Source organism: Petaurus breviceps, unplaced genomic scaffold, assembly GCF_028583685.1.
Source record: "Petaurus breviceps papuanus isolate PSGF00001 unplaced genomic scaffold, PetGlider_PUasm1.0 229, whole genome shotgun sequence".
Classification (NCBI taxonomy): domain Eukaryota; kingdom Metazoa; phylum Chordata; class Mammalia; order Diprotodontia; family Petauridae; genus Petaurus; species Petaurus breviceps.
In genome coordinates this window covers 4,188,766-4,200,848 of record NW_027185903.1, presented here as the reverse complement: position 1 = coordinate 4,200,848, position 12,083 = coordinate 4,188,766, and the positions used below count along the sequence as shown (strand labels likewise).

Genomic DNA, 12,083 nt, shown 5'->3' with positions numbered 1-12,083 from the left:
AATTAATAGTATTGTCAGAGGAAGGACTTATTTAAACCTAGAATTAACATATTTTCTGGGATATGCTGTTGTTACTGGAGCAGCTAAGTGGCACAATGGCATAAAGCCCTGGGCCTGGAGTCAGAAGACTTGAGTTCAAATCTGACCTCATATATTTACTAGCTGTGTGACCCTGGGCAAGTCACTCAATCCTGCTTACCCTGGTTTCCTCATCTATAAAACGAGCTGGAGAAGGAAATGGCAAACTACTCTAGTATCTTTGCCAAGAAAACCCCAAATGGGGTCAGTCATGATCTAAATGACTTAACAACAAGAAATAGGTACTTAATAAATGTTTACTGATTGTTGAATGACTGAATCCAGATGTGACCATGGTTATAGATCCAGGTAAAATGCAATTCAATATATATATATATTTATTAACCATCTACAATGAATGAGTAAAATACTCTTCCACATTGGGAATGTAAAGACAAAAATGCAAGTTTTTGCTCCCAAGGAGTTTATATTCTCCTGGACTGCTCCTGGTCTCAAACAGCATCGGTATGGAAGCTTTTATTTTAACTGCATTCAGGAGAAAACAGCACCAAAAAAATATCAAAGATATAAATCTGCTGTTCTTGAATTTAGCTTCAAAGACCTGCTAAATTTAAGCATTCCTGGCACCCAGAGAGCAGCTTGCATCATGTAATGCAAGACGAGAAGCTGTGTGATCACCAGACCCTGACAAGTTGAAGAATGTGACTGGACTTTTGCATGAGAAATACAAAGCTAAATTACTGCAAGATGCCTGATGCCAAATGGTGTCTGTGAAGGGAGAGACAACAAATAAGCACTCACTACGAACAAATATTTTGTTGGTCTTCACGGAGCCAAACTCTTTCCTGTGTTAGTAGAAATGCCTAGGATGCAATATGACCAGCCACAGCTGGATGTCACTATCAGTACTGCCATTTAGAGTCATTAAAGACTGAGCTTTAAACTCAGTCATAAGCTTTTGGGTAAGACTACCAAATCAGAGCTAACATTATCTCCCCCCCACCCACTCAAAGAAAGAACACCATGCCCTTAGCTATAAAAGTCAAAGTACTAGAATCTGTTCCTATAAGAATTAAGGAAATAGTGTCTGACAGTTCCAAAAGAGAATTAATGAGCTGGTTAAAGGGTTAAGGACAGGGAGATACAGGAGAAGGAATCTACAAACTGTTCTGGCTATTTTGGATAGAGAATATTTCTGAATTTGTCCTTCCCTTAGGAAAAAGGGGAAAAAAGGACTGGGCAAAGAGGGTTGTGGAATTAATCCAAGCACCAGGAAGGTGTACCAGATTTGGATTGGGGCTTATTCTTACTCACGTAGGGTTGCTATGGGGATAGCATTCAGGAAATTATTCTGCACTAAACAGGATTATAGAAAAAGGTAAAGCAGTTAACTAAGATGCCTTGAAGGAAAAAAAAATAATATGAACTTCTAAGCAAAAAAACTCAAAACAAATATATATAAAAGGAAGAGTTTAAAGGTTTCACTACTTTACCTGAAGAAGCTTCTTGATGCACTCAGGGTGGCTGTTCTTGGCTGCCAGGTGTAAAGCACTGTGTCCTGAATGAGTAAAAAATAAAACACAAACATTGCACGTTGCACATGTTTCAAATCCCTGGCTTATCTCCTAATGAAGGCAACTATGAGGAAATTAGATTTTCATAAGATTTTCAGCAACAAAGGCTGAATTGTTCATCTTCAGATAAAGGGCATACCTACCTACTTGGTACCTGGAGAGGTGACAGAAAGAACGTATGTGGTGGGGATGAAAGGGGAAGTGTGGGAATGAAATGGAACACAGAGCATCCTGTTCATTCATTAGGAACCACTCAAAAGCAGCAATTTAGGAGCATGCCATGAATTCATAACTTTCTATAGAGAAAACCTACTTTTACACTCTCCATTCCTGCTGATGATAGGAAAAAATTGATGATACAGTAGATAGAGTGCTGGACCTGGAGTTACGAATACTGGAGTCCAAATTCAGCCTCAAACACTGACTAGTTGTGTGACCCCAGAAAAGCCACTTAACCTCTATCTGCCTCAAATTCCTCAGTGGGGATAATAATAACACCTACTATTGAGTAGATATCAGGATCAAACTAGATATTTGAAAATCATCTTGCAAGCTTTAAGCAATACTTACATGCTAGTTATTACCGTTTTATAATTTATGCCAATTCATACGTATTATTGAGTATAGCTGACCTCAAAATAGAAGGCAATACCTGACTTGGAAATGACAAGCAACAATCCCTGCTCTATCTCTTTAGTTAGGAACCCCTAAACCTTGTAAAAAAAAAAAAGAATAAACTTGGAAGCTAAAACAGAATGTGGGTTCTAAATCAATGAAAAGAGACTGAAAATCAGGAACATCTTAGGGAAAGTGGTGTGGGTGTGTTTTGGGGGGAGGAGAGTTCTGGTTAGAAGCCATTTATTTATCTATTAACTTCTACCAAATCTTTCCCCCACGTTGTCTGAAAGTTTTCCTCAGTTCATTACTTTGCCTGTAATTCTGCAAATTTGAAATCCTCTTGGATTACAAAAATCTGCCCTCAAAAATTTTTCTTAATGTAACTGCTTTTTTGATTGCAGTTAGTACAATAAACATTGATCCCCAAAATGAACTCAGCTATTTATCACAAGACTCTTCCCTGGAAAGCTGCATGAAGTTGAATCAACTTACTCCTGTGTAGGTAAACTTGAGTCAATTCTATTTCTTAGGATATTTGAGATTTAAGAGCCTGGAAGATTTAAGAACCTGTCGGTCATTCCCAAGTTAGCATGAATGATTGTTCACATTACTTTCTTCCTCACACCAAGCTGACATAAGAGGGAGAAGAGGGAGGTAATTTTGCAACAAGGCACCCTTTGGGAAAAACGGCTGGTTTCTGTAAAATGCTGACAAAATGGGCTTAGCTAGGGAATCTAAAGTTGAGAAACGTAAGTAGTAGGGTAGGTGTCAAAGCTAAAATTCACTTAAAGATTTTGCCTGAGGTCAGTTTTGCCACCAGCAAAGGCACGAGTGTTCTGTCTCTTCCTAAGTAACAAGCACTTCATAGCCCCCTGCTCCGGGACCTAGAACTCAAGTTAGTCATATGAATACAGCTATAAGAAGGCTTCAATAAGGTCTTATGGGTTGGCCAAGGATCCTGGCCATCACTTATAACATTGTTTCTATGGGGACATGTATTGTAAGTCCTAAACAAAGTTGGATTTAAAAATTTAATAAGGAAAGGAGAAAGGAAAAAAGGAAAAGAGAAAAAAAAGGAGAGAAGAAGGGAGGAAGGGAGGGAGGGAGGGAGGGAGGGAGGGAGGGAGGGAGGAAGGAAGGAAGGAAGGAAGGAAGGAAGGAAGGAAGGAAGGAAGGAACAAATGAACTTGTATGAAAAGGATTAACTTTTCTCCAGGCTGTGGACAAAAGCTCTTCCAAAAACCTCCACCATCTTCTTCTGCCTCTTTAAAAACAAATCACACTTCTTCAAAGATAGATAGTTACCATAAAATAAAATAGGAAAGACTTTCTTATAAACCATGCCTAGATGTCAATGTGATGTGTCTCTGAGGTGGGAACCATCCTCTAGTTTTCAGTGATAGAATTTTTTTTTCCCTTACAGGCAGGATAAATGGCATCCCTAGGGGCCTTTGCTACCTCCCAACTAATTAAATCTAGAGTTAAAATCAGGCCCACATTCCATTCCCTGTACAGTATTATCCTGGAAAACGATGTCTTTTACTACTAATGTACCCAGATCTTTCAGAATGTAAAATTCTCCAAAGAGAATAGCTGTTTTACTGATGGACTCTCCTGGTAATAAGGCACTGAATGCATGAGTCTGGCTCCTGAACAACTGCAGACTGACCCACAAGGAAGTGATTTTATTAGAAACAAGGCAATCTACTTTAATTGCACTCTAGCAGTAGTTCCTCCAATACTGGGAAAGAACCAAGTCTATTTCTGACCAGAGGCTTTGCCGATCATTAAATGCCAGAATCACAATCTGAGAACCAGAAAGGACCAAGGGACAAAGGAGGCCTAACTCTCAAATTCCAGGCACGTGTCAAACTATAGCCATGACTGGATAAGACCTCTGAGGAAACTGAGACAGAATTAACTGTCTGATGGAGAGAATGCAAAGGCATGAAAAGAGAAGGTGTTTCATTTTTAGGAGTAAATAGGTTATTTAAAAAATTGACTATGAATCAAATCCCCAAAGGTATGATAGTAAATATGAGCAGGCAGAAATACTATAGGCCATTTATCTTATGAAGGGAGAAATGTATATAAAATACATATGAAGTAAATTTGTGGGTAGCTAGGTGGCTCAGGGGATAGAGCACTGAGCCTAAAGCCAGAAAGATCTGAGTTTAAATATGACCTCAGACACTAACTGTGTGACCCTGGGTAAGTCATTTAACCCCATTTGCCTCTGTTTCCTCATTTGTAAAATGAGCTGAAGAAGGAAATGGCAAACCACTTCAGTATCGTTGCCAAGAAAATCCCAAATGGAGCCAATGCAGTAAGTGCCTCTGATTGCAGGGACACTGACCAACAAGTAGATATTTAACAAGTGCTCCTACCTTTTCAGAGGACATGAGGTAAAAATGGAGATTCACGCCACAGTAGGGACAAATGGGTAGGCTGTCCATTTACTGCTCAGACCAAAGCAAAAATACTATAAAGCAAAAAGTTCTCAAGAGTGCCTGTCTGTCCATGGGGTATTAAATGATACATTGTTAAATACTTTCTAGGCTAGAAAGGAAATTCAGAAGACAATAACAATATTCTAAAAACATAAATACATTTTAAACTTTATGGAATATTGCCAAAGAAGCACTTAGAAGGTCTCTGGGGGGAGATTCCACAATCCCCTTTGGATGCTTTTATTTCAGTATTTTAAACATCGGTGTTTTAATTTTTTTTTTAAATGTAATATCATCCATGTTTTATTGTATTTTTATTTCTCGTTAAATATTTCCCAATTACATTTTAATCTGGTTGAGGCCACATGAAGGAATGTTTGACACCCCAGGCTTGGAGCCCTCAGGGCCTTCGCTCAGAGTCACAGTTGTTGTGGCTGTCCAGTCATTTCAGTTGAGCCTGACTGTGACCCCATTTGGGGTTTTCTTGGCAAAGATACAGGAGTGGTTTGCCATGTCCTTTTCCAGCTCACTTTACAGATGAGGAAACTGAGGCAAACAGGGTTAATTGATAAGCCCAAGGTGACAGAGCTAGTAAATATCTGAAGCTGGATTTGAACTCAGGTCTGCTTGACTCTAGGCTTGGTGCTCTATTCACTGCACCACCTAGCTACCTCAAACATCAGTATTTCCAAGATTTTCTCAAACCTACCCAACTGCCCCTATTGCTACATTTTACCTCCATTTTTACCTCACGTCTTCTAAAAATATTGGAGCGCTGGCTAAATGTCTACTTTATGATCAAAACCCTTATACTCGGAAGCAATTATTACATTGGTTCACAGCCTGGTCCTCTAGTATACCACTATGAATTTGCTACATACATATTTCTCCATTCATGGAAGGTAAACTCCTTGAAGGTAGGAGCTATTTTCACTTTTGTCTTTGTATCCCCAGTGATGAATATGGAGTCTAGGACCCAGAAAGCGCTGTGTTCACTGACTTGAAGTGGATTTTTTTTTTCCTATTAAGGAGAATGATTTTTGAACTGGGGATAGAAAAAAAAATGGCTAATGTATTAAAACGCAAGCTACTTAAGGTGAGAGATCACCTAACCAGTCTCAATGAGTTCAGTCACCAAATACTAACAAACTATAACTTGTAGCCCTGAAATAACTGGTGAAAAAATATGAGGTGCTATCATAGGGCTGGAGGAGAGCAAAAGTCACTCAAAATGCCAAAAATGGGAAGAGACAGAATCTTCAAATTATGGTACAGATAGCTTGCCTTAGATTCCTGGCAAAATTCTAAAATATATTAAAGGGATGGTTGACAAGCATTTATAAAGGACAATGTTGATCTTTGGGAGTCAGATAGGTTCATCAAGAAGAAGTTTTGCCAAACTAATCTCATATACATTACTGACAAGGTTATTAGCCCATTAGTGACAGGGGTGTGCTGGAGCTGGATCCTACTCAGACTATTAAATTTTCAGTGTGAGTATTTTTACCTTAGAAACTGCTACAAATCAGAGTTTGATTATCTAGACTTGAAGGTCTCAGCAATAAAGATTAAACTTAAAAAAGTATGTGGTATATACTTTTTTAAAATTGGAGAGTTGATTGTTAAACATTTATCATCACATCCCTGCCTCTAGTAACAAAGAAATGTCATGGATCTAGGGCATCTGGACTTTAGCAAGGGATTCATTTGAAACAGTGTTCTATGATATTTATGTGGACAATACGAAGACCTGTGGACTGGATGATGGTTCTGGGCTGGGTCAATCAAGCAAATCCTCTCAGAGTTTATATTCAATACTGGAATAAAAGAAGACACTCACAGGTCATTCAAAAGCTAATAGGAAGATTTCCTTAGCTATAAGAGGAGAACATTATTCAAGAAGAAGAGACAATGAGAATCCCCAGTTGATTCTGCTAAGCATAGCTCCCTGGTCTGAGTTAGCCATAATGATCCATCAGAAAGCTTGTAGTTCCTCATGGTTGCTTTGTAAGCAGGTGATCAAGAAGAGGCATCGGTTGTCTGAGTCTGCATGGGAGTGGGGTGTGTGTATGTGAGAGAGAGAGAACTCAAAGGAGAACTTAGGGCTATACCCCAAAGCTGTGTTCTGGATATTGTTCTACACATCATTTTCAGACGAGGACATAAAAAGCATACTTATCAAATCCCGGAGATGACATGAAACTGAGAGGAACAGAGAACACACCAGGAACTCCAAAAGTATTCCAAATGCCAGAATTAGGGGCTGAACTAAATAAGGTTTTATTTATTTTTATAGGGAATTTAACAGGGAAAAATGTAAAGCTGCACAGTTGGGTTTTAAAAAGTACAAAACAGGAGGCATGGAAAACAGTTCATATGAAAAAGCTCTTAGGATTTCAGTGAACTGTTACCTGAATCTAAGTTGACTGTTTCACCTTGTAGTTCAAAAAGCTAACATGGTCTTAGGTCAGTAAGCATTACCAAACAGCTATTATGTTGCAGGCACTGTGCTGAGCGCTGGTAAAACAACAAAATGAAGCCCCTGCTCTCAGGAAGATCACAATCTAACGGGGAAGAAAACACACAAGTAACTGCGTATTAAGTGAACAAGCACTGAAATAGTGCCTACTGTAAGCCAGGCACTGTGCGAAGGGCTTTGTAGATGTTATTTTATATTTATAACAACTAGCTATGTCTGGGACAAAAAGGAAATGGATGAGGGAGGTAACAATCTCACTGTGCCTACTCTGCTCAAGTCACATCTGGAGGATGTTTTTAAGTTCTGGTGAGTCCAGAAGAGGTTGACTAAGAAGGCTAGAAACCATGTCCTGGAAGGATTTGCTGCAGGAGAGAGTAATCTGGGGAAGATAACACTTGAAGATAGAGTGGGGATTATAGCTTTCATTAAGTATTTAAAAGGAGGTCACATGCAAGAACCAGACTTGTTTCTCTTTGTCCCAGAAGATAGAACCAAAAGCACGATGTAGAAATTGCAAAGAGACAAACATTGCCTCCCCCCCACCCCCAAGGGAAAATTGTGTTCCAGAACTAAGCTGCCTCAGGAGGAGCTGAGCTCCCCATCTTGTGGGCCTTCAAGTGGCAGATGAGTACTTCCTTGCTAGGGATGTTGCATGGGGATGCAGATGCAGATGAAGGCATGGATCTGACTAGCTAACCTCTAAGGTCCTTTCTGACTCTGCAATTCTATGCTTTAGTCACCCATCACATGAAAGTTCTGGAAACTCAATGTGCGTGATGATATACAGTAGACGGTGGCCAATCTGGCTCAAGAAATTAAAATTTTGAAAAGGAGCACGGACACATAATCAGTCTATGCTGTGTTAGCGTTGGATTCTGCCAGTTAGGCAACACATAGTGTGAATATTGCCTGTATCAGAGACAGAATACTGGGTCCAATTAGAGGATGGATCTCACCCAGTATGGCAAGAACATTGTGCTAATATTCAAAACAAGACGATTTCTTTACTATCTTCCATTTGTATATACAATCACAGGTTGGACTACATATATATGATCCAATTTCCTTTATATTACAGTAAATGATAATTTTGTAGATAGAACATGGAAAATCAATACAGTATTATACCTAAAATAAAGAACTTTTTAGAATGCTTTTTAGAACTAAAAATAAACTTATTCATTCTCTTCTTATCCCTCTAATAAAAATATTCAAAATCTAATAACTTCAACTTAATAACGAGATATAAAATGAAAACAGATCTAAGAATACAGTTGCTATGGAAAGAGAACAATAAAAAAAAAAGTGCCAAAAGAATCTAGGCAACTAAACAACAAATATTTCATTTTGCTGGAATTTAATGATGAGGAAAATGTACCTGCAGTATCTTGTGCTGTCACATCCGCTCCATGTGTAACCATGGCCCTGAGACACTCCACGTGCCCTCTTGATGCAGCCAGGTGGAAACTAAAGAAGGAAGCACCAAGAGCTTCATTAGTTATCCATTTCACAGGAAAAAAATCATCCTTTTCCCCATAAGACATATTCTTCTTCCCAACCTCCCCAGGACTATTGACAAGAGGAATATGACAAGGGCTCCAACCTGTAGAAAGCAACAATGATGATGATGATGATTGATGACGACAATGATGGCCTGGTGGCAGCGGCTGCTACTGCTGTTACCACTACTACTACTGCTGCTGCTACTACTACTACTACTACTACTACTACTGCTATTACTATTCCTGCTGCTGCTACTACTGCTATTACTACTACTACTACTACTTCTACTACTACATTTATATGGCACTTCAAAAGTCTGCCAAGCACTTTTACAAATATTAACTTTTATCCTTACAACGACCCTGGGAGATATGTGCTTTTATTATCATCTCCATTTTCAGGTGAAAAAATTGAGGCAGACATGTTAAGTGACTTGCCACTCAGCCACTGAGTGTCTGAGGTCTTCCTATCTCCAGGTCCGCCATTCTATTCCTTGTACCATCTAGCTGCCTCTAAATGTAAAATTCTAATGCAAGTTAATTTAAAAAGATACTTCATATTTATGTCATACTTTACAGTTGGAAAATCTCTTTCTTCACAATAATGTAAACTAGGATGTTGCTGTTCAGTTGTGTCTAAATCTTCATGATCCTGTGGAACACAGCATGTCAACACCATCCATGGGGTTTTCTTGGTGAAGATAGGGGAATGGTTTGCCATTTCCTTCTCTAGTGGATTAAGGCAAACAGAGGTTAAATGACTTGCCCAGAGACACACAGCTAATAAATATCTGAGGGTGGATTTGAACTCAGGTCTTCCTGACTCCAGGCCTAGCATTCTGTCCACTGAACTACCTAGTTGCCTCTGTAAACTAGGCAGAATAAGGATTTTTTCCATTTTACAGACAAGGAAAACCAAGTACCAAGAGTTTATGTCTTGCCCATGGGCTACACAGCCAGTAAGTATCTGAAGTGATACTCAAATTCTGATCTCCCCACTGCAAGTTCAGCAGTATATTTGGTAAGTCCTGTTGCTACCTAATTCTTTTGCCCCCTCAAAACTAGAAGAAGTGGTTGGGATAGGGCACAGAGGCTGCAGAATGCTCTGGGGCCAAATCCACAGTTGGTCTCAGCTGTCCTGTCAATCCCCAGGTGAATGCTGTGCCATAGACCTCAGGGGTTAAAGGAAGGAGTAGGAAGGAAAAGCAGCTAGCTCTTTTACTTCTAAACTTCCCTTCTTTCTGATTCTCTTACAGTCATACTTCTTCTTCCCCTGGTGACAGAGAAAAGTCTATAAGGGTGCCAAAGACCTTTCCTAATCAACATTCTCTCAAGTTACCATCATAAGGATCACAAGCATTAGAAGCAGATGATTAATCCTCTGAATACACAAGGCACATTCCCTTTACTTGATAGATCTATAAACCAAATTCCCCACTTTGGATGGGTCATTAAAGGGATGCTATCAGGAGGCCAAAACAATTATCTTAGCAAACAAAAAATGCAGCTGTATTTGGGACAGGCTGAAAGAACGATCCTAAGTCACACTGGAGATCAACTCCAAGGCTATTCCAGATTATCAGTAGCAGTGTGAAGGTGGAGAGAAGTCTGGGAAGCACTCTGAAGTAATACTGTTCCAGATCTTTTTGGATTCTATTACTGCTCACATCTCCAAGGTTTACAGTAAAGCACCCTAGGAGGGCCTCAGAATTATTTTAAGAAGCGGCTTTTCCAGCAAAGTACATGGTTTCCTGGGACCTGAAAGAACTAGTGCATTACTATAATCTCTGCAGAGGTGACAAATTTATAGTTGGGGCACTTCCTCACAGGAGGGGAGAGAAAGAATCGTACAAAAGGACCAGATTAGCCTTCTCTGTCTGAGGAACGGGGATTGCTTCCAGCAAGCAAAGCAACATCCTGGTGTCACTTCATTTTCTCCAATAAATCATGTTAATTAAACAAAATGTGATAAAAAAAAACATATATACATGAAACTACTTTACAAAAGATTTTTAAAATAAGCTTCATGATTTATTAGGTTCTCAAGGTTCTGTGGCTCACAGAAGATTTTCTATAAATTCAGTGTTCAGGAAATCCAATGAAATATTAAGTAGATGCTTATTTTCAGTTCTTGAGTTGTAAATTTCTATGTCTTGGTCAAAAAAAATGCTTGAAGATTGGAAACAGCAGAGCTAATCCATCCTTTTGTTTTCATGTAGGTTTGCACACAAATCTTGTCCTTTCCCCACTACAAAGTTTTAAGATATAAATATTGCATCGAAGATGAAGATATATCAAAGATTAACACCTCTCTAATTACTTAAGTCAAATCCAACCTCCAGACAGAACAAGTCTTATTTCTTAGTCTCACAACCAAGTAGAATCAGCTAGAGCAATGGTCTCCAACTATTTTGTAATTATGTACCCCATCAGTAAAAAAAATTCAGCATGTAACCACCAACATGTTTATTTACTTATTCCAAAATTACAAACATGTACTGTTATGCTATTATAAAACTTACACAGTAACAGACATTTTTAAAGGATGAGTTAGAAGTGAAATAATATTTGAGCCTAGAGTTAACTGGGATTCACTGGTATCTACCGAGTAAGGAAATGACATGTCAAGTATACGATTTAGGTACTCTTTTGCACTTTTGTCTCTGAATCCTTAAGCATGGCACCCTACATGTAATAAGTGCTAGATGAATGGTTTTTTTGCCTTTTGAAGGGTAATTGGGGTTAAGTAACTTGCCCAAGGTTACATGGCTAGGTTTTTTTTTTTTGTGTGTGGGCATTAAGTGTCTGAGGCCAGAACCTAATTCAGGTCCTCCTGACTCCAGGGCCCGCGCTTTACTCACTGTGCCACCTAGCTGCCCATAGATGAATGTTTTTTGACTGATGTGGGGGGAAAAAAATCATTTTCAGCTCTGAGGAAGATAGGATTGGAGAGGAAAGAGATCTGAGATATGAAGTCCATTTGGGAGGCTAGCAGCGATGAGGATAGCACCAAGATGGAGAAAAGGGGAGAGATGGGAAAGACACTGAGCAGACAGAAATGAAAAAATTTAACAACTAACTGGATATATAGTGTGAGTGAACAGGAAGGAATTGAGGATCCTGAGGGTGAGAACCTTGGTGACTGGAAGAAGGAAGATACCCTAGTGTAATGGGAATGTAAATTTGAAGATCTTCCCTGCCCCTAGGCTAAAGTGCACCTGGAGCCTGGGGTGGGAGGCTTGTTTTTCAGTAGATACTTCTGGATTGGCCAGTGAGTCAATAAGGTTGTTACATTCTCTGAGCCAGGAGAAGGGTATATAAACCCTGATTTGAGGCTTTGTTTTGGGGCTCACTTTGAGAAATGTTCTGTGATTTCATCAGGTGAAACTCTGGAAAGCCGTTGTCCAGAGCCCCCCCCCCC

General features: G+C 39.3%; 1 protein-coding gene across 9 annotated transcripts in view; it reads right to left on the bottom strand.

Annotated features, from left to right (window-relative positions):
* RAI14 (retinoic acid induced 14) overlaps positions 1-12,083 on the bottom strand; it is a 183,390-nt gene that overhangs the window by 28,533 nt on the left and 142,774 nt on the right. For all 9 annotated transcript variants that reach the window (XM_069096109.1, XM_069096104.1, XM_069096110.1 and 6 more), the window contains 2 exons: positions 8,539-8,627; positions 1,533-1,597 (listed from right to left, as the gene is read on the bottom strand). In XM_069096109.1, coding sequence (XP_068952210.1) covers positions 1,533-1,597; positions 8,539-8,627 — 154 coding nt within the window. The remainder of the gene's footprint in view (positions 1-1,532; positions 1,598-8,538; positions 8,628-12,083) is intronic.